Source organism: Setaria viridis, chromosome 1 (genome assembly GCF_005286985.2).
Source record: "Setaria viridis chromosome 1, Setaria_viridis_v4.0, whole genome shotgun sequence".
Taxonomy (NCBI): Eukaryota; Viridiplantae; Streptophyta; class Magnoliopsida; order Poales; family Poaceae; genus Setaria; species Setaria viridis.
The window spans coordinates 1011235-1033856 of NC_048263.2; the positions used below are offsets into that span (position 1 = coordinate 1011235).

General features: G+C 46.2%; 2 protein-coding genes across 2 annotated transcripts; both read left to right on the forward strand.

Moving 5' to 3' along the window:
• The first annotated feature begins 11523 nt into the window (after positions 1 to 11523).
• On the forward strand, positions 11524 to 16971 carry LOC117847017 (uncharacterized). The gene is made up of 5 exons (XM_034728153.2): positions 11524 to 12391; positions 13800 to 15858; positions 15982 to 16042; positions 16130 to 16353; positions 16678 to 16971. Exons 1-5 carry the CDS (start codon positions 12211 to 12213, stop codon positions 16730 to 16732), a joined length of 2580 nt encoding a protein of 859 aa, XP_034584044.1. The 5' UTR covers positions 11524 to 12210; the 3' UTR covers positions 16733 to 16971.
• A 516-nt stretch (positions 16972 to 17487) lies between these two features.
• On the forward strand, positions 17488 to 19855 carry LOC117847031 (high mobility group B protein 6). The gene is made up of 7 exons (XM_034728172.2): positions 17488 to 17985; positions 18081 to 18227; positions 18325 to 18720; positions 18794 to 18925; positions 19018 to 19122; positions 19242 to 19330; positions 19413 to 19855. Exons 1-7 carry the CDS (start codon positions 17584 to 17586, stop codon positions 19606 to 19608), a joined length of 1467 nt encoding a protein of 488 aa, XP_034584063.1. The 5' UTR covers positions 17488 to 17583; the 3' UTR covers positions 19609 to 19855.
• Positions 19856 to 22622: the final 2767 nt, after the last annotated feature.

Consider the following 22622-nt stretch of genomic DNA (forward strand, 5'->3'; position numbering starts at 1 on the left):
AACCACACAGGCGGCGAGGCTGTGAAGACCCCAACAAGGAGCACTTGTTCGTTGAATCGCTGTGTCCCCATTTGCATTGTTCCAAACATTGGTTCACTGACGCTACTGTACATTCTCGAAGACAGGAGAAAAGGAGGTATGAATCTGATGATCCACATTACTGCTGTGGCATAGTGCCATGATCAGCTCCTTTAGGTGCCCGCATGTATGGACTGTTGCGTGTTGTCTCTGTACAGGTACTCTATTCGTCGTAGCTGCCATAGTTGCTTGATATTTTATTTTGAGTGGAGAAGAGGTTAATAGCTGCTACTGATGCACAGTAACATCAAGTTGTCTCATCTAACTGGTTATTTGCAGCGCAAGTCGATGCACATCAATCAATCAAACGGCACCGAGAAGAGGGGGAAATCAAAGCAGATGCTCTACCACTGATTCAGCGAAAGTGAAAGGCACAACAGAAACCATCTTTGCGAGGCATCAAAAGCAAAAAGGATGGTTTTGATGCAAAAGCTTTAAGGCTTAAGAGTTAAGACTCCAAGGCAACCAACCCTACTTGATGCTAGTTCCAGACTTCCAGTAGCATGTTGACAGATTTTGTGTCACCTCACTTCAGTACCAGACGAGATCTGAATTGAATTGCCACTGTCGATCCTGTTCTTGAACCAGCAAGTTTACGGCAGCCGCTGTTCATCTGCAGGCAGCAGCGTCTGCATTGCATTGCCACACATTTATAATTACACGGTGTACTACTCAAAAAGCATCTCACAGGAGAAGGCTTTCTTACTACTACAATAGAAGATGAACAGCAATACCAGTAGCAGTAAATCCCTCAACTTCTAGAGCTGCCACGTTCTCCAGTACCCCTAGCTACCATCCATTGATCCAGGTAGGCTGGGCTGGAGTAGTCTGAAACTTCATCAGCCATCACACATTCACACTGAACAAAGTGTAACGAGAGACACACATGATGGCTGATGCCTGATAGGCACTCATGCATCCATGCACGGAGACCAATGCATGGCACTGTTCAGGGAGAGATTAAGAACTGTTAAGCAACAACATTTTCCACTACACTGTCCTTCAGCTTTGGGCTTTGATAGCTTTTCGTGCATGCAAATGCAAGGGCTTTTGGACTTTAGCTTTACCTCACGTCTGGCCCGCTTTAAAGGCGTTGTTTAGACTGTTTTGGATTCTAAAGCTGACAGGGAGATATAGCCATACACTACTGTGCTCTGCAGTGGCAAGGGGCCTGACTGCTGCTGTGTCTCAGGCTCAGCTGCAGGCTGCAGCCACAGCATGCAACAGTGACCGGGAGCTCCAACCTTTTAGACACTAGCACAAACTAGCAAAAGATTGCAAGAAACCTCTGCCCAGTGGCCATACCTCAATACTCGTACAATACAATATTATTGGCAATAGGTGTAGGGCAATACAAGGGGATCTTGGGTTTTTTTAGATCTCCTAAAATTCCTGTCACATCGAATGTTTAAATACTAATTAGTAATTATAAAACCAATTGCACATATGGAGACTAATTTGCGAGACGAATCTATTAAGTCTAATTAGTTCATGATTTGACAATATGGTACTACAATAAACATGTGCTAATGATGGATTAATTATTCTTAATAGATTCGTCTCGTGAATTAGCCTCCATCCGTGTAATTAGTTTTATAATTAGCTCATATTTAATCCTTCTAATTAACATCCGAATATTCGATGTGATATGAATTTTAATCCGGACTAAAGAACCAAACACCAAGTAGTGTTCAGGTTCCAATTGGAACAGTAGAAACTAGAAATGGTGCGTGTGTAGTGTAGCTTGTGTGGCTGTGTCACCATGTGTGTGTCTTGATTTGCTGGTGTCTCTCGTGGTGGATGGGGGGACACAGGGACAAGGGCATGCAAGGCAAGGTTTGGTTTTGTTTGGATGCATATGCAGGCAAGAGGGATGATGCACTTGCTTTGAGCTAGGCGTTTTCAATCATTTGCCCCCCTCTCTGTCACCTGTCCTAACCAACACAACATTATTGCTGGTAGCAGGGTGAGTTTGTCTGGCCTCCTTGTCTCCATGGAGATGTTTGCTTATGAATAAGCAAAGCATAGTAGAGGCTAGTAGGCTGGTTAGCTGCATTAGCAGCATGAACATTGTCAAAAAAAAAACAGCATGAACATTGGATTATATATGTGACGTGATTTCTTAATGAGGGGTTCTTGACCGCATCCAGCATGAACTGTGATGCTTGTGCTCGAACAGGGGAAGAATCTTGACACCAATAACCTCTAGCCGACAATGGTGGTCGGTTCAGATTCGTTCCAAAGCCCAGAACATCATGGCAAGGACTTGGGTTCGAGAAAAAAAAATTGGCAGACTTGAAATCAGGCAGAGAGAACAATCCAGGACTGACAGAGAACATTATGATGTTGATACCGCACAGTGTGCGCTGGTACTAGCAACTGCTAATCCTGCTTATGCTCTTAAGAAATGCTAATTATGTATATACAAATACACCCATGTAAAGAAGCAGATACTGCTGCTAGTAGTACTGGTATCATTAGAGACCTTTTTCTCTTGTGATCTACGAGAATGTGCAGTGTCAGAGTGAGCCCATTATCCTGCTAGGCTGCTGCGGCACACAAGTACGCAGACGGGCAACACGCGTAAAAGATGGATGCGCATCACCATCAAAGGCTTCGTCCCCCACTTGTGCTCCACCACCCGATCGCTTTGTTGGCTTACCCTCCTTTTCAGGCGGATTGGGCTGTCGACCCGCGCCAGCTTTGGCTGGGCAGGAGCTGCTCCTCCTCCTCCGTACACCATGGTTGGGCTACGAGAGGGATTAGAGCGTAAGTTGAATTGAGCAGAAGTGAAGCCATACTTTTTGCGCTTAGTCTTTTAAAAGAACACGATCTTAAGATTTCAGTCGTTAATGCATTCAATGCTGAACACAACAGAGCAGCAAGGGTGGGGTGTAGACAATCTGGTGTTGACAAGTTCAATGCTGTATTTGTTGACAAAGTTCAAGGGTGGGGTTTAGACAATCTCGAAGAAACCGACACATTCAATGACAAAGTTCCCTCTCACATAATTAAAAGTATCTATGCTTTAACCATTAGGTTAGAGCCATTTCACATATGATTAAAAGTATTTATGCTGTATTTCAAACTTTTGAATTAGTCCGTGGTTCAAAATACACATCATTTAGAACATCATCGATTCATTGACGCAGCCTACAAGTCAAAGCTTTGGCCATTAATTTCTCCAAAAAAAATGGCATTTCAAATACATGTAATTAAATATTCCATTTTATGGTGAACCTAGTGAATAAAATGTATCTTAAATTGCCAGCCTGTACAATCTTTCACGCATTGATATATGGTCAAAGCAAAACAAACCTGACCGACAAAAATCCTAAACCAACATGTATTTTGAACAGGAGCAAAAAGCCATTCTGAAGGTGCCGTTGTGTGGAGTTGCGGTGGACCAATCTAGCAAGCACACTACAAGGGGAGCTCGCTACAGCCGTCCAATCCGATCCAAGGGAGGGATCGGAGGACCATGATGTAAGGCAAGGCGCTTTTTGCATGCATGCAAACCGGCCCCCCTCCTACGCATGCAGCATGTCTCAAAGGAAGCTAGGTGGCGAATCCATCCAGAAACCCTTGGATAGATGCATGGTTGGTTTGATGTGAGCTGACTTCGATGGATGGATACAACGGCATATACGCCGTGACTGTACTGCTGGGTGCTGGCGCAGGTCCCCCGGCTTTGGCCTGGCCTGCCCCTGATCGAAGGCCTGAAACCCTCATGATTCACCCATCCCACCCACCATGCCCTGTCTCCCGGGGGGCACACCCTCGCAAAGCCAAGAACAGAGGGGGGCCATCACCCATTAGCAATCAGACCCTTATCTCGTAGTGTTCCATCCACTGTAACGGCCAAGAACAGAGGGGAATGCTGGTTTCCTTTCCTACACGAGAATAATGGTTTTAGCAAGAAATTCCGAGATGGATAGCATGTGTATATAAAATGTATGATGTAGGATGGGACGAAGCCTATAATGGTGTCAAAAGAATCGTGCACGGCTACGGAGGTTCTTTCAATCATCAGAGCCGGAGCTCTTTTGCTTTTTTGTGCTGGAATGATGGGATCTCATCGATCAACTCATGTATGTCTCCATCTCTGTCTCGCGGATGATGAGATTTCTCGTCTTTTGCTTTTTGTGGTTGTTCGAATGATGCACACATTGCATGGTAAGATGATATTTGCGAAAAACAAAGGTGATCGACAGCGTAAATGTACAGGCTACTACTGCTAGTACGTAGTTTAATAGAAGTAATCAGTAAATCCTGGTAGTACACCGTGACTGAACACAGGGTTGCTTTTTATATCTGCACGCGAAACGGTGGAAGAAAAGGGATGGGGAAGAAGGGTTTCGGACTGACGGCACGAAGCGAGCACATCGTCGTGCGGGCAGGGGCAGGGCAGCCTCTGCTGCGATCTTCCCCGGGCGAGAAGCTGATTTTTGGGTCCGCCCGTCCGTCTCCGTCCTTGGCGTGCGCACCCGGTACAAGCGAAAGTCTGCCATGAGCCATGCATGGGCGACTGATTGATGATCCATCGGCGTCAACCTTCTTCACGTTACGCTACGCACCGCAACAGGATACAGCTACTACGAGGATGTAGCAGGCTGCAGCCAGGCTACCTTGGCTAGAGCTCACGCACGGGCACGGCATGCACTGTGGAGCGCTTGTCTGCACGCGCGCGCAGGCATCTCTGCCTCCTCCCCTGTGCTCTGCTCTGCTCTGCGGGCTAGCGAGCCAGCGGCGGCAGAGTAGCTTGCTCAGCTCCGCGCCCCAACGTGGCGCGGTGTTACGTGCCAGTTTGGATCCAACTTGTACCATCGAGTTTAGGATCCAAACCACTCCTGGGCTACTGCTATCAACTGGCTTTTACAATGCCGGTGGCTTGAAAATGTAAAATCTTACGGCCCTATCTTACAATGCGTTTGTTCATGCTGCTGCTCCTCTGTGCGTGCACTGCTCAGATAGTCAGATGAGCCCTGCCCACACGGAACCTCAACACCGCAGAACGCAGACGCGCGCACAATTTCGTGATGAAGGGACTGTTAGGTTACTTTTGCTTATTTTTAGCACCTATCACGTCGAATGTTTCGATACTAATTAGGAGTATTAAACGTAGATTATTTATAAAATTCATTACATAAGTGGAGGCTAAACGGCGAGACGAATCTATTAAGCCTAATAAGTTCATGATTTGTAATGTGTTACTACAGTAAACATTTACTAGATTAATTAGGCTTAATAGATTCATCTCGCCGTTTAGCCTCCATCTGTGTAATGGATTTTGTAGATAGTCTCCTAATTAGTATATAAACACTTGATATGACACGTGCTAAAAATAAGCAAAGGAACAAACGTACCGGAACGCTCCCCGTCTGAACCTGACGCCATCATCATGTTTGGATTAGGCTTTGGGTTGTTTGGTTCCGTTTGCTTATTTTTAGCACGTGTCATATCGAATGTTTAGATACTAATTAGGAGTATTAAACATAGACTATTTACAAAACCTATTACATAAGTGGAGGCTAAACGGCGAGACGAATCTATTAAGCCTAATTAAGCCTAATCAATCCATCATTAGAAAATATTTACTGTAGCAACATATTGTCAAATTATGAACTAATTATGCTTAATAGATTCGTCTCACCGTTTAGCCTCCGCTTATGTAGTGGATTTTGTAAATAGTCTACGTTTAATACTTCTAATTAGTATCTAAACATCGATGTGATGAGTGCTTAAAAATAAGCAGCGTAAACCAAACCACAACCAAACCACGCCTTTACCATCGATGGTTTTGGAATAGCGAAATCTTTCTGCAAATTGCAAAAGTTGGTACACAAAATTTAACTCTCATTACCGATTTTTTACACAAAAGTTGGTAAAATTACTTTGCAAGTATCTAGCCTCGACGCAAAACTAGATGTTTTTGTTTTTTTTAAAAAAAATCTTGTGGATGTGTTTGTTTGACTCGGGGACCATTGACCTAGCTGACCTAGAGCGCGAAGAGGCGGGGTGGGGAGGAGGGGCCAGCCATTTGCCAAGGCCCAAGGTTGGCATGCCCGGCCCTGGCAAGCTTTTCCCCCTGGCAGACTGCGAGCAGAGGCAGCGCAGAGCGGGCACAGTGCCCTGCGGCTGCTACTACAGTCTACAGCAGCGTCGTCGTCATCCTACTCCCTTCCTTCCGGGAGGAATGCACTCTAACATTCTTCGGACAAAACAATAAGTAAGTAAAATGATACATGTACCTCTATTCCAACAATATTTTAAATGGAAGGTAGCACCAACCACTCTAAGAAATTAAATTAAATTAAATTTTTATAGGTATTTAGCTAGCACTAACTCACAACCTAAATTGCTACGTGCCTCTATCGTTACTATTTGCATTCTTTTTGAACAACTTTTTAAATTACTTTTTTTTTCCTGGACGCAGGGAGTACTAAGTAGTCGTAGGTAGGGTAGGGTAGCAACAGCTGCTCATTAAACTCCCGTGTCCCGTCCCCCGCAGATCCATGTGCCGCCCTTGCCTTGCCTGCCGTGGTGTGGTGTCCACACCAACCCAAGCAGAGGCGATCAGGCGAGGAGAGCAGAGGAAAGAAAGCGAGGGATTCATCATCGTGAGGCTGCTGCTCCTGAGCTCCTCAGCTCCTGGCCGCATGGCGATGGACGAGATCTGCATAGGATTCGTGCTGTGACGTGATGACGGACAAGGGGAAGAAAAGTGATGGCGGTAGGCGTAGCCGACTAGCCGTATCGATCTACCGGATTCGGACGCGGGCTGTCCTCCGGTGTACGGAGTGCCTCAGTACCTGTACGAAGATGGAGCTGCTGGCGCTGGCTCTCTCTCTTTTTTTTCCTTTTGGAAAAGACCTATCTACTAGTATGAGGCATTGAGGCGGTAGTCCGGCGACCTGTGGGTCTTCTTCCCAGTCCCCCGCCGGTCATCGCCTTCTTTTCGGCTTTGGTTGGATGCCCACTCATCAAAGGCAAAGCCCGAAAGACGTCAAAGGCAAGAACGAGCCTCCTCTTCCATTTTATCCCTTTTGTTTCTCCTTTTCTTTCTCTCTCTTTCTTTGACGGTTTGACCTCCCTCTTTTGTTTCTTCTATCCCTCTTTCCAGCAATTTGCTGGGAGACGGCTGCATGTTGCTGCAGAATCCAATCCCCCAACGTTCGGGCCACAACACTCGCTGTCCCGCTCGCATATCCAGTCCAAGAACAGTGCAGTGCGGTGCGTCCATGATGGCAAAACTGGTGGCACCATTTTTGCTGGATCGGCCATGCGTGTTGAGTTCGATCGTGTTCTCCAGCCGGCAGAGAGCAGAGCACCGACGGTCGACCCCGACGCCCAGCTCGCCCGTGCAACTTGGAACGTGGGGTGCCGTCTCATCTGTGACTGACTGTGCTGCATGGGGGGCGGATAGCTAGAGTGGATGGACCTCACGTCCTCACCTCACACACTCGGGTTGGAGAGCTATCTGATTCTCCGAATCAAAATTTGTCAAGTGAGTACGAAAATCGTGGTCCAACATGGTTGTTAATTGGTTCTCCATCGTATCCGACTTGCCAAACTTCCACTTACACTTGCTAAACTTGGCAAGCTAACTTGCCTTGCCAAAATATGGGTCCCACGCGCAGTAAATTGCTAGAATGGAGAGTGCAAAATAGAGAGGTCGTTGTAGTACAAATAGAGATGCTGTTGGAGTGGATGAAGAGTGCGGATTTTTAGGGTGTGATTGGATGCCTACAGCCCCTCCATCCAGGTCCCGAGGATGCAAGGTCTGCATGTTTAGATGCCTGCATCAGGGTTGGGCCAGACCCCCGAGGTGCAAAAGCGGCCTCCTAGCAAAGCTCCCGCCATGCAGAGAGATTGGGCGTTTCTCCAGAGCCTGACTCATGCGATGCGCGCAGAAGCACGTGGTCTGCATGTCATAGATGTGGGAGATGCAGATAACCAATCATTTGCTCTTTGTAACCTACACGTGTGGATTCATACAACCAAACAAAGAGCTCCTGCATGCCCTTAGCTTGGCCACCGAGAGCTTGGTTCCTAGGAACGGGCTGGCTAGGAGCTGTAGGCATCCAATCACACCTTTAGAGAGGACAGTGGCTGTTGGAATTTGTAGAATGAGAAATAGATAATCTGTTAGAATCAACAAGAAATCATTTTGTCAACCTGGATAGAGACTCAAATAAAGAGTCGTCCGTTGGAGATGCTATTCACCCGGGACCCGACCGTACGTCGTCGTCCGTGCATATGAGATCATGCTGCAAGCCTGCAAGGCACTGCTGGCCGAGGACAATTCGCTACAAATCTTGTATCGTGATCTGGATCCAAGGAGAGGACCAGATCGGAGGGGCAGGCTGCAGACACACACCGTGGTGCATGTCGTCCCAGACGGAGGGGATCGGATCATCATGGTGTACTCGCGTTCGCGACTGCCATCTTTGCCCCCAAGGCCCCAAGTACTCCCGGCATCATTCAACGACATGCAGATTGCAGCGCACCCGTAGCACGTACCTCTGCATCATCGCCTCCGCTAGTGCTTTTAAGTTTGGTGTTCCTGCTCTAATTCCCGGATAAGTGGCAGCGTTAGTATTTTGGGATCACCTTTTCAAGTTAACCATCTTTAAACTCTGGTTGCATAGTACCTTTTTCTCTCTGGTATTTTAAAATGGTCCGAACGGAATTATCAAGAAATACTACTTTTGACATGTTATATAAAATGCTTTGTAACAAAAACACTAGTCAAAATTGTGTTCTAAAACCACAGAACGTTAGTTATTGCTGACCAGAGGAATATAAGGAATCAAACATGCTTTGTTATCTAGTAGGTGCCTGTCTTTTATATAATTAACAACGATGGAGCAACTCTTTTCTTTTTCCAACTTAAATTACTATTGCATCCTTTCTCTTTTTATGAAGTGTGGTTTGACCCGATTCGGTATTCAAAATCACTTTTTTTTTACCGTTAATATTCCACCGGTTATCGTACAACTGCAGCACGGCAAGACCACACAACTAGGCCGACGGTAAATGGCAGTGGGCGGCATGGAGAGAGCCGACCATAATTGGCGCTGCATTTTTTTGCACAAAGCTGATGATTGTTCGTCGGATTAGAGTGGAGTGTTGATGGATTATTCCGTCCAGGCGCATGTGCTGCCGTGGAGCCACAATCTCAGGCGCCATTCTTGTGCACGTTCCCGCCCGGCCGGGCGCGGCGCCTCCGTCTCTCGTAACTCCAAAGCCATCCAAGTTGGGGGCACGATCACGCCCATAATTACGACCAACAGGTCGTTGCGGTTGCACGTACAGTGTGCGTACTCCTGCAAGAAAGCCATTGTAATGTTGCTTTCGCCCCTCTTATTATCTTTATATACTAAAGTAGTGCTATGGCGCATCCTAAACATGTACTGCTCCATTCCTAAATATACGCTCCATTCATTTCAAAAAAAACATATAATTATTCTAGAAATTTAAGATAGATTAATAAGGAAGTCAAATGATCCTGCATTCGTGCTTGCCCCTATGCACATACCAATTTGGGTAGAATAATTCATTTTTAGGAGAAGTATTTGCTTTTTAGGATGGAGAGAGCGTACATTTTTCTAAAGGGAAATTCCATTTCACAAGAGAGTATCTTGCACGGCCCATCAAAGATTGTATTTGATACAATGCCAATGTCCTAGTGCACGTATATTTATGATGGGAGGGAGCTTTGTTACCATAGGCATCAATATCTTTTGAATGAGCAGCTGAGTCGGTGAAGGCGTGAAGCTGATGCAGTAATACATTTGTGTGTGCTTACAGTTGCTTTATTATTGCACATGCTTACACAGACGCTCACAGCCTGTTCGCTTCAGCTTATCAGCCGGCTTATCAGCTACCGAACAGTGTTTTTCTCTCATAACAAATCAACCGTTTCAGCTTTTCAGCCGGCTTATAAGTCCAGCCGAGCAGACCCTCAGTTGGCTCATGTTTGTTGTTCCATGAATTCGTCATTGTAAAATTTTGCAGTTCCTTATTTGCCATTCCAAGAGGTCGTAAATTTGAAAAAATATATATGAAGTGAATTATGTAAAATAGGAGGAGGGAATTGTGATTATCCCCCCGATTGATTCTTGTCGAGGCTTCGTAAATTTTGCCCGCCAAAACAGGGGATTAGCTGGAGCCGGCGCTGCCATCCGTGCTGCGACGCCAAGACTTTTTTTCTCGTGTGTGTACCGGCGCGGCGTGCAGCTCGTCGTCAATAAATGCACGTCTTAATTCTGCCGAACCACCAGCGCAACCAACCTCGGCACATGGGTGGGTAGGGATACCTGTGGTCAGACGAACGAGACGATGAAGCCAAAATTTTGCTTCACGTTCTCTGTACAAGATCTAGCCCATGGATGCAAATGTTTGTCTCACTAGAAATGATGACCGCCTTTTTCTTAACCAAATCCGTCGTTCGTCTGATTTAAAGTTTTCATTGTACGTCTTTTTTTCCTACTAAAAATTTAAAGTTTAACTAAAGACGTGTAAATCATTTCCATGATGAAATACGGCGAGCCCAGTTTTTAGCAAGGTTTAGTAGCACAACTTCATTGGTAACATTAATGATATTCTGGATCTCAGTGTTATGCCAACCCTGCTGCTTGGGTACAAACGAGAACTTTCCGTCTAAGAGAAATGTCTCGGGAAAACCAGGATTACCAAGCTAAGTGTATAATATTTCTAACCGGCAGCTATCACGATATAAATTAGTCGCATATTTAGTTAATTCATTTAATGAAAGTGCCGTTCGATTTATTATTACAAGTTCTATGTAGTTACATGATACCACGGACGTATGGTTATTGTTCATGTATTTACATTTCTGTTACACAAGATGCATATGGTAGTCTTTGAAAATAGAATGTGTTTTTTTTTTGCGAGTGAAAGTAGCATGTTTTGCTCCAACAGTAATAGTCATACAACAGAAATCGCTGCTAATTCAAAAAAAATTAAATATCTGGATTTGCTGACAAATTTATTTTTCCATTTCTTTTGACCATCACCATTTTTACTTTTTAGTAGATTTATTCATTATCAAAACTGTTTTTAAAGACATCATAGACTTATGTATTTATTTGCTTTCTTTGCACACGTGAAGAATCACGCTCAAACTTTATAAACAGTAAAAAAAAAAACCCCAAAGAACAATAAACGGCCGAGTCCAAGATCCCACTTTGCTGTGCAGGTTGGGTGACGCCGTGACGCCGGGAGGTAAGGTTTGTTTCCAGCAGCAAGATGCTGGTATCGTCAACAATCTACGCCAGCAGGTACAGTACAGTGTCTGAGCAAAGCGACAGGTGAGGTACCGTGCGGTTGAGCAGAGCTCCACTGCACTTTCCTTAAAACAAACATTTCACCGTACCCCCGCTCTTTAACCCCCAACCCCCTCTCCCTCCTCTGCGGCTCTCACCTCACCTCACCTCAGCGCGCAGCAACCACACAACAGGTAGAAAAGAGAGAGACGAAAGGCGGCAGCGAAAGTATGAGAGACCCGAGGCGCCGAGCCAAAGGAAAGGAGGGAGCTTTGGCCTTTGCTGGGCTGGCTGACCGGTGACCGCCTGAGCCGGGCATTTGGCCGGACAAGCTGCTACTACTGCTAAAGCCGGCCGACCCACCCCGTCCCCGCGCGGGAGAGAGAAGGAAAGGAGAAAAAGCGGCGCCTCGTCACGGTCGCCACCCTCCTCCTCGTCCTCGGCCTCTTCTTTTCTTCCCCCGCCGTCCCTCCCCTTCCTCTGCATTCCCCCTGCGCGCGCACCTGGCCGTCCCGTCCTCGGTGTCCCTGTTCCGCGCGGCACCGATTTCCCTCACCTCTCGGGTTTCCTTTTTTCCTTCCCGGCCTTGACGGGCGTTCTTGCCGCATTGCTCCTCTGCTCCCTCCGAGCTCCTGCTCCTTCGCGGCTGGTACGCGCTCGCTCTCCCGGGTCCCGGTGGTTGGTTTCCGTTGCCGTTGCCCGGCGTGGCGTGCCACCCTTCCCTTTAATGAGGCGCTGGTGGTTGCGGCCGTGACCGACTCACCTCCCGGGAAGGCGGAAGCAGCCGAGGAGGGGCGCCGCGCCGTGCTGCGCAGGAGCCGGCGGCGCGCCGGCATTGCGCATGGACGGCGGGGAGGAGCAGAGCTCCGCCTCGGCGGCGGAGCACCGGCCGCCGCCGCCACCGCAGCAGCAGCAGCAGCAGCAGATACGGGTGGTGCGCTGCCCCAAGTGCGACAAGCTCCTGCCGGAGCTGCCCAACTACTCTGTCTACGTCTGCGGCGGCTGCGGCGCGACGCTCCAAGGTACTACTACTACTCCCCACCATCTCCTCCTACCTTTGAGTTCTTTTACCCCTGCAATGCAATAATCACTCTGTTCACTTCGCATTGGGTTGGGCATCGCTGTGCTCTTTTTTCCCCCATGTTCTTTACCCATTCCTTCCGAGTTCATTCGCTTACAAACGGGTCCGCATCTTTCCCGACCAATCGTTGAATCATCAACCGCAACGAGGGCATTCTTCTCCCGTCGATTTTCGGACAAACACGTTCATGATTAGTTTTCGAAATGGGTTCGTGGGGACTGCTGCTGCGGCTGCTGCGGGTTGGACGGCTTCCTGGGACGCGGATACGACCAGCTCATTTCGTCCGCTTCTGAGTTCCAAAAGATTCCATTTTCTTTTTCTTGTTTTCTTTAGCTTCCAGGCAGTTCGGCTATCCCTTTTATTTTGCTTCCCGTCTTTTTGTGAAATGCTCTTCCTTCAGGCTTCCTTGTTGTATTCGCAACTTCCTGCAGAATCTTTTTTTGTTTTTGAAAAAAAAAACTTCCTGCATATTTTTGTGAACAAAAACTTCCTACAGATTTGACATGATCAAATGTACACGGAATGAGGTTCTGTTCTTTGTATTTCATTTTCCAGTAATTTTGCGATAGGCCTTATTTGTCACATACTGCCGTAAGAGTTTCAGTGCACAAATCCGTGGAACTCGTGGGCAATTTCTTGTTTCTGCTCAGATTACATGGGCTTATCTTGTGGGACATTCCCCTTGATTCAAGTTGCTGTTGGTTAATTTTTGGTGAGTTGAACAAGAAGGGTAGTTTGTTTTTGAATTCAGTGCATGTTAAATGAAAGGAATCTTTCTTGACCTTACGTAACATGTTGGTTGTATGTTTCCACCCAGAACATACTAGCCTTTTGTGGTTCCCAAATCGGGAAGGCTGCAGCCTGATGAATTTCAGTCTTCACTATGATTGTCTTCATATTTCTTTCTTGAACGTCTCTACTACATATTTCTTGCAACACAGAAAATGGCTGGCTTGCACCAGTGCTGCTGGAAGGTCAAATTCTTGTTTGAAGTAATGAAGTATCTCGATGCATTTTAAAATATGAAAAATAATTGGACCCAACTATTTAAGCTAGCTCACTTGCAGTTCTGTGTTGTCTATTTGATTACCCTCTGTACCATTTGCCTTTAGTTTAGTGATGCTTACTTGTTAGCTGTAACACAAATTTGACCCTAGGATGCTGTGCTGTTGGACAAAATATAGTCACGACGAGTTGGCATAATTTGCGCATTTTCATGGATCTTAACTAGCTATTTTTTTTAAAAAAACTTTATTAATCTTCTGTTATCATCATGGTTAGCTAATCTTTTTTTCTTATGTTTTTTTAGCCGCATTAAAATCACATTTGTCCCCTGAACCATTTTGCAGCAAAGAACTCAGCATCTGATACTTCTTCAGAGAAGTCTGATGGTGAACATGTGAAGTATCTCGAAGTGCTCGAAAGTTTACCAGAAAAGAACAGAGATGCTACATCTGAAGCTAGTTGTGCTGTCCGAGAAGCAGACGCCAATAAAGTTGAAGCTAGGCCAGAGAGATTTGTACCCAACAGAATGGCAGCTGTACACAGCCAATCTAGATTCAGTTTCAATGATAGCCAAGCTACTTGCGCACCCAGCAGCGCCCTGAAGCTTGAATCTGCGCTTAGAGATGTAAGTAGGGAAGTTCGGGAGGCAAAATACCGGCGCATTCGTCATGAGGAGAAAGGAGAAGCAAAGCAGCCAGCAAGGGCAAGAGACAACTCTCCAAGGTCCGTGGTTAACAGCATTCCTCCTCCTAATGCTTACCCCGGAGAAGGTCCATCCGAGTATCCTATGAAACCTGGATTTAGGCATGCCAATGGTGAGCTTGCTGACAGTAGGAATTCAGATGGTGCTAGCAGAGTTAGTGGCCTTGAGAAAGACCGTTCTGAGCTTTTGCGGATTCTTGATGAGCTGAGGGACCAGGTACAGAGATCATGTGAGATTGCTGACAAACCCAATGGGAGTGCTTCGACAAGTAGAGTGGTGGATCCTGCAAGCTCTTACAATCCTAATGAGCGTCTGAGTCGACTGCGGTATGGTTCACCTCAGTTGCAACGGAATGGCTCGCAGCGCTCACCATCCTTGAATGGGCACACACCTGGTGTACCTCCTGCTTATCCTTCAATGACTGCACAGCAAGATCTTCATGGATACGGGGAACCTGTCGCACACATAGGGGCTCCTAGCTACCCTGTTGGTCCATATCCATGGAGAAACTTTGATAATTATTTCCATGGACAGTATGATCCTGACCCTCTGATCTCTTATCACCATGACGGCTTCTACCATCAGCCTGCTTGCTCTTGCTTACATTGTTACCACCGTGAATTCCTACCTGTTCATGGGGCTCCACTTGGTTTCAACCATTGCAGGGCACCATACCTTATGAACAATCCTAGCTTGTACCCTGTAGAAGGTCCAGTGATGTTTGGTGCACAGAACTACAATTCAAGAGGTATGAATGGTCTGATGCGACGCAATCACATGAGGGCCACCCTGAGTAAAAAGCCCGCACAGACTTGTGAACCAATTGTCAATGGTGCCCCTTTTACCATATGCTACAATTGCTACGAAGTGTTGCAGCTTCCCAAGAAGTCTCTCTCGCTGGGAAAAGATGAGTATAAGTTGCGTTGTGGATCATGCTCACATGCAATTGTGGTCAGACTTGATGGAAGCAGACTGGATGTTTCAGCACCTACACCAGTTTCACACTTATCGCCTGGGAGTAAAAATTGCCCCAACAATGGCCAAGGAAGTAATGGACATACTGCCGATGAGAGACTGCTTCCGTCTTATAGTTTTTCTGTAGGCAGCCATTGCTCTCAGGAAAAAGATCTACCCTCAAATTCAAGTGAAGCAGATAAAATGCGAAGCATATCATCTTCTGCCAGCATTTCTGAAGATGATGAAAGCCCAGCAAGATCAAATTCACAGAAGAACTCTGGTTCTAGGGACATTCCTCCTGATGCTGAAGTGGCTACCCGTGTTCCAAGTTTACCTCTTCGCGATCATTTTGTATATTCTCCATCAGAGAGAGTGGTTGACGGGTCAGGCAAAGGAAGCAGAAGTACCCGATCTGAACACGAAAAGGGTGTGTTAACTGAAAGTTTCAAGCCAAGCACAGTGAAAGACGTACCTGTAGCAAGCGTGCTAGACCTGTCAGATGATGAGTACGATGATCCCGAGTACAGTCAAGATCCAGGTGATGGGGGTCAATATGTTGACCACCCGAGGGCCACAAAATCGGGTGATTCTTTTTTCTCCAGCCTGATAAAGAAGAGCTTTAAAATTAATGGTGGCATGGGCAATGGCAGAGCAAAGGTTTTCATTAATGGCTATCCCATCTCTGATCGTGCTGTCAGGAAGGCTGAGAAGATAGCTGGGCCAATTTATCCTGGCGAATACTGGTATGATTGCACCTTCTATATGGCAATTGACTTCTAGATTTCTTTACTGACATTTTAGTTATTTTCAAGAATAATATAAAGTTTTGCAGCAATGGTACTTAAAATCATTCTGATACCCTACAGGTATGACTACCGTGCTGGATTCTGGGGTGTTATGGGACAGTCCTGCCTTGGCATGATACCTGTAAGAAAGTTTATACTTGAGTTGGCGCATTTTTGTTACCCCAGTCATAGCTTGACCAAAGCTTTTAACTGGATCTCTTTGTTGCAGCCATATATTCCGGAATTTAACTATCCTATGCCCAAGAATTGTGCTGGAGGAAATACAGATGTGTTCATCAACGGCCGAGAACTTCACCAGAAGGACTTGGATTTACTCGTGGGTCGTGGGCTCCCAGATTCTCCTGACAGATCCTACAGAGTTGAGATTTCTGGCAAAGTATCTGACGAAGTATCTGGTGAAGAGCTGTATTGCCTTGGCAAACTCGCACCAACGTAAGTACAACAGCTCAAAATCTTGCAGTTCTCCTATTCAGGAGTTTTCCTTCTCGCGAGCAATGTTCTTTTACAACAGCATCTGCCGTTACCATACCCAATTTGGTTCTTTGAGAAAGGCACTTCTTTCTTAGATCAATTAGGATACAAAAAGCAAGTGTAGCTTAATAAAAACTAGTGTTTGAATTCTTGGATACTGCTACCTGTTTTAACTAAATTTCATAGACATGATAGTATGATACTCAGCGAGGTTTGAGTACTTGGTTCCAGATTTTGTCAAACACAACCTGAACATTTTAACCTAACATTCGTTCTGGAAAACAGGGTCGAGAAGATGAAGCGCGGGTTCGGGATGCGAGTCCCCAGGGTCATTCAGTGAGGCTGAAGAGGGGCTTAAAATCCGGAGGATCTGCTTTTGTGCGCCGCGGCGGCGTCTTGCGCTATAGTAGATTGTTATGTCCCACCTTCTAACCCTGCACTGAATCGTTACATCTGTAGAAGGCCTTTTGATTGAGTGTGTCATGGTGTGATGATGTAATTTTGCTGGCTCGAGCTAGTTGTTGCCTGTGGATTGTTCAAGCTTTACAAATGCAAGTTTCAGTCAGGATTGTGCAGCTATCTGTACCTATCAATCTGCTTGCTGCTCCTTTAAGCTCTCTGTGTGTGGACTCTCTGCGCAGGAACTTTTGACGTTCCTCGCTGTAGTCTGACTTCCGTCCCTCGTTTGCAAAACCGGCAGCTGAGGGATGATAGTTAGGGGATGTCAAAAGGACCTTTTTCCAATGCTGAATGATCACGGGACCAAGCCCAGTTAGTCGTCCAGGCCGCGGCCGATGAGGCCCATGTGTGCAATCAAGCCCAATGTACTTATTTCTACGGCCCATTCACACATGTCGCAAGCTCGCAACGTCGGAAATTCAAACATGGAATGGAAAGCAATCACAGATCCACAGCCAACGCGCCTTCCTGGCAGCTTCCCTCCGCTCCCGGGCCCCACCCGTCAGCGACTCTCCGGGTTAGCCGTTGCATGCGCCCCCACGCGATGACGTCACCTCCCGTTCAAATTTCAAAATTTCCGACCGTTACCCCCTTCCCCCGTCTCCCTCCTATAAAGTCAAGTCAAACCAATGGAGTCAGAATATCAGATCACCGACAAGGCCATCTGCACCACCGTCTCCTCCGGCTCTCCTTCCCCCTTCGCCCTCTCCTCCGGCTCGAGATCCCCCACCCATGGCGACCGCCGCGGCAGGGAGCAAGAGGGGCGGCGGCCGGGGCCGCAAGGCGCTCGTGGCCGTGCTCGACAACGACGCCAACATCTCCGCCGGCAAGGCCGCCAAGGCCGGGGACCTCTCGGCCTCCTCCGCGCCGAAGGCGAAGCGGGCGCCCGCCAGGAGCGGCAAGGCCGCCAAGGCCGCGGCGGCTGCGGCCTCCGTAGTGGACGACGTGGCGGAGCTCCAGGGGATGCTGGAGCGGCTGCGGCTGGAGAAGGAGAAAGCGGAGGAGATGGTGAGGGAGCGGGACGAGGTCATCCGGAAGAAGGAGGAGGAGATCGAGACCAAGGAGAAGGAGCAGGAGCGCCTCCAGGCCGAGCTCAGGAAGGTGCAGCGCGCCAAGGAGTTCAAGCCCACCGTGGTACGTTCTCAGATCCCACTGCTTCGATTCAGATCTCTTCATGGCGTCTTTTGATTCAGATTTGTCTAACTCATCTGAATTGATTTGTCATACAGAGCTTTCCTCTCGTCAAGTCGCTGCTTGAGAAGGAGCAGGACGCAGGCGACAAGGGCAAGAGGAAGAAGGGGAAGGGCAAGGCCGTCCCGGAGAGGAAGAAGCCCTGCACGGCGTACGTGCTCTGGTTGAAGGACCAGTGGGCCGAGGTGAGGATTAACTGCCGCAAATCCGCCAGATTCTTCCCCTGTTTTTTTGCTTGCCCGCCAGGTGTTTGACGAATTGCCTTGCCCATCGCGTTTCCAGATCAAGAAGGAGAACCCTGAGGCCGACTTCAAGGAGGTGACCAACACGCTGGGCGCCAAGTGGAAGGCGCTGGGCGCCGAGGAGAAGCAGCCCTACGAGGAGCGGTACCGGCAGGAGAAGGAGGCCTACCTCCAGGTGGTCGGCCAGGAGAAGCGCGAGGCTGAGGCCATGAAGCTGCTTGAGGAGCAGCAGATGCAGTGGACCGCCAAGGAGCTGCTGGAGCAGTACCTCAAGTTCAGGCAGGAGGCCGAGGAGGGCGACGGCAAGAAGGGGAAGAGGAAGAACAGCAAGAAGGTCAAGGACCCCGCCAAGCCCAAGCAGCCCATGTCGGCCTACTTCGTGTACACGCAGGAGAGGCGCGCCGCACTGGTCGCTGAGAAGAAGAACGTTCCTGAGGTGATTGATTGTTTCAGACTTTCTTGTCGATTGAGTGTTTTGGTTGTTCTGACGTGAAATTCTTGTCGCGCAGATTGGCAAGATCACTGGGGAGGAGTGGAAGAACATGACAGAAGCCCAGAAGGCTCCCTACGAGGAAGTTGCGAAGAAGCAGAAGGAGGAGTACCACAAGCAGATGGGGGTTTACAAGAAGAAGAAGATCGAGGTGTGCAAACTGTAAACAGCCTGTAGTTCAAATATGTTTTCTTCTTGTGCTGAACGAGAGGTATCTAATGTGGAGCTTGTGGACTGTATCAGGAAGCTGCGAGCCTGGAGAAAGAAGAGGAGGAGCAGAAGAAAATCATGAAGCAAGAGGCTCTCCAGCTGCTTAAGAAAAAGGAGAAGGCAGACAACATCATCAAGGTACATTGAAGCTCCATTGCCTCTGGATGCATGTCACAGAAGAATATTTGGGACAATATTTTGATTTATGGAACAATGACATGTTTATTCCGATCTAATAACCGCTGGATTTTGAACAGAAAACCAAAGAAAAGCGCCAGAAGAAGAAGCAGGAGAATGTAGATCCCAGCAGGCCCAAGAAGCCTGCCTCTTCCTTCCTCCTCTTCAGGTTGAACACAGAGCCGCATTGCAATACATGATTAGATGCTGTAAAATGATTTCGCGGTGTGCTGAATTTCTGTAATTTTCAGCAAGGAAGCGAGGAAGCAGCTACTCGAGGAGCGCCCGGGCATCAACAACTCGACCCTGAATGCACTTATCTCGGTGAAGTGGAAGGAGCTGAGCGGTGAGGAGCGGCAGGCGTGGAATGATAAGGCCGCACCTGCCATGGCGGCATACAAGAAGGAGATGGAGGAGTACACCAAGGCTCACAGCTCGTCCGCTTGACAGGATAACAGATTCATGTGCACGTTGTGGTGCAGTTCAACTGTTGGATTGGGTTGAACATTTTCAAATAAGGATTCTCATCTCTGAATCCTGGTGTGATAGATGACTTGGTGTGAATTGTTAACTTCGGATCAGTTTAGTTGGCGTAGTTGTATTAGATGTAGCTTGCTTCATTCTTGAACAAATTGGTTTGGTCAAATTTTGTGGCAGTTTTCCACAAGTTAAGAAGTTTCAGTGAGTTTCACAAGAGTCGATTACTCGATTCGGAGTTCTGATTCTTGGAATTTACCGAGTTGAATTTGATACCCCTGTCTGCTCGTACATCTCGGAATTTCATTTCTAACATCAACAATATTTTTAGCAACTCTATCTGTTCGAAAAACACTCTGTTTGGCATGAAATTTTTAATTACAAAGTCATCACGGCCAAGTAACGAAGATTACAGTTTACTTGCATGACTGAAAAGCTTGAAAGGGTGTTTGTGATCAATGTTTGGCGGTAGATTATCTTTTTATGTGAAAGCTGAGAATTGCAATAAAAATACAATGATTTTGGTCCAAAATTCAGCAATTTCTGTTGTTCATGAAAGCTCTCTTCATCTCCCCCGTTGAATCTGAACAAAAGGCCTGTGTATTTTGGTCGTTTTGGCCCTTCTGTTTTGTAATAATGGTTAGTATATATGGTAAAACAGAGCAGTGTATCAACCAGAGTTCCCCAGTATTGTTTAGCTAAACAATGCATATGCAGTTAAGTCCCTATTTTCCACCATGTTCAAGATCATGAAGTCGTGAATCAAAAAATGGTGTTGTTACATGCCAAAAGGCAATCGGTACAAAACTGAAATCATCGTCTAATTGAGAAATTGGGTCCTTCCTAGGCTGTACCATGATGGCTGATACGCAAAGAAACAAATTCAGGGGCAATGGACGATCCAAAGAAGCGGCAATGGACCATCCAAAGAAGCAAATAACGGAACCAGGATCAGACATACATAATAAACATACCTATTTGAACCAAGATTTCAGGATCTCTAATCAAATGTGTTTTTAAGGCCAATTAGAGTAATGGAGGAAATACATGGCTCATCCTTTATTCCTGTGTAGCTAAATTCTACGTGCTTATCAAAATTCAGAATACAGTAAAAGTTTCAGATTGTGACAAAGAGTTAAAACTAAAACCTTTGTAATTCTCGATATGAAGAACTCTGATTTCTAAATCATACATTTTGCAAGTGTGGCAGAACCTATCAAACATATTAATAAGGTCTTTTTTCTCTTTTTTGTATAATAGCAGGAACTGTGATGAGTGGAGTGGTCAACTGTGATGACTGATGAGTCTGAAACTGGACATGAAACCCGCCTTGTGAATAGAAAGAAAGTAGGGATTTCTTTCCTCGTTTTATCTTGGTACACATGGAGGCTTTTTGTCAGTAGGTCGCAGCCAACACTGATGTCTACAGTAGAAGTGTAGAACACTGTCGGCATGTTATAAATAGCAGAGGAGGTATTTGTTAATATGCCTAAATTAGAAACAACTACAGGGTCCAAGGAAGTGCTACTTTGCTGACAATGTCCATAAGTGGAGAAGCAGTAATCAGATTTACAATATTTGGAACCATTGGCAACTCTGCATTGGGTTTGATAAAGATGCTAGCTTAGCTTGGCTGTCCGTTTCAGGAAATCAGGTTATCTTGCTGTCTGTTTCACCAAATCTGGTTATTTATTTTTCTGTTAAATGTAGAGATATCACTAACATTCATATTTCATTCTTCTTGTTACAGTTTATGTCATAAGGAAGCACAATCAACAGATGTAAATTGCCTTCTTTTTTGAAGATCTATATTGTCTTTTGTCACGAATTTGTTTTATGGAAAGGAAAATTGAAATAGCTCTGAGAAACATTCGATCAAAAAGGTTGTTTATGTGCAAGTTATCACCTGTCATAAACAAAGTACATTTGCTTGAGAAATGATAATTACTGATATGTAACTTTTGTAGAGAAGGATAGTTTCAGCTATTTTTCATTGGCCCACTCCTGAGAAGGAGGACACTGAATTCAAATGAATAAATAGATATAAATACAAAAATAAAACCCATCCTTTGGAATCTAAATAAAACACAGAAATCTACATACGAATTTAAGTATGCTTTATGAACTGAAAACTACCAACTATCTCAATATCCCAATGTTTTCTAAATAACTTGGGAGCTCAGGATCTGCATAGTGTTATCAACAAATCAAGGTGGCGTCATTTTTTGTCTTCCATTTTGAATTGATAAAAGATCCAATTCCATCTCAAGAAAAAGATAAACCAATTACGTAGTTATTCATTGTGGTGAATAATCTGCATTTTTTTTTGTAAACTGTTGCCCTAACATACTGCTCTAAACATATACCTGACGGATGCTATGCCAAACGGTAGCATATATCAAAGCCTACAAACCAATATTTTGTCCTATTTCAAATTTCCAAATTTTAAATGATCTCAACGTAATGCAATCCTCATAGAAGCATTTCCTAAGAGGCATTTCAACAAACAGTTGGAGGTTAGCGTACAATGAAGAAAGCCAATGTAAGTATGTAACCAAGACACATGCCTGATGCCTCTTTCTATTGCTTCAGCAGAGATTTCCATCCATCGGACGACTACTTGTCAATCTAATTCTTGCAAAACTTTTAGGCGGATATACCGGCAAATAAAAACTTTTAGGCAAATAAATTTAAGATGCACTTACATCTTGCGATGTCTTGTAGCTTTGCAGGTGAAATCTTTTTTGTTACATTCCATAAGCAAACACCACAGCCAGAGGAAATCGTAGCTGCATCGAACAGATTGACGGTAGCGCGTGCTGAATCCCGTCCCGTGAGCGCAGCCGCTCAGACCCAGACGCCGGAACGTTGCGCCACGGCCGCGGAGAGCTCGTCGAGCCGCGCCTCGAGCACCAGTAGGGGCTGAATTCTATTCCCGATGACGAGCGCCACGCGCGCGCCCCATCCCTCCTGGCCGCGCATGC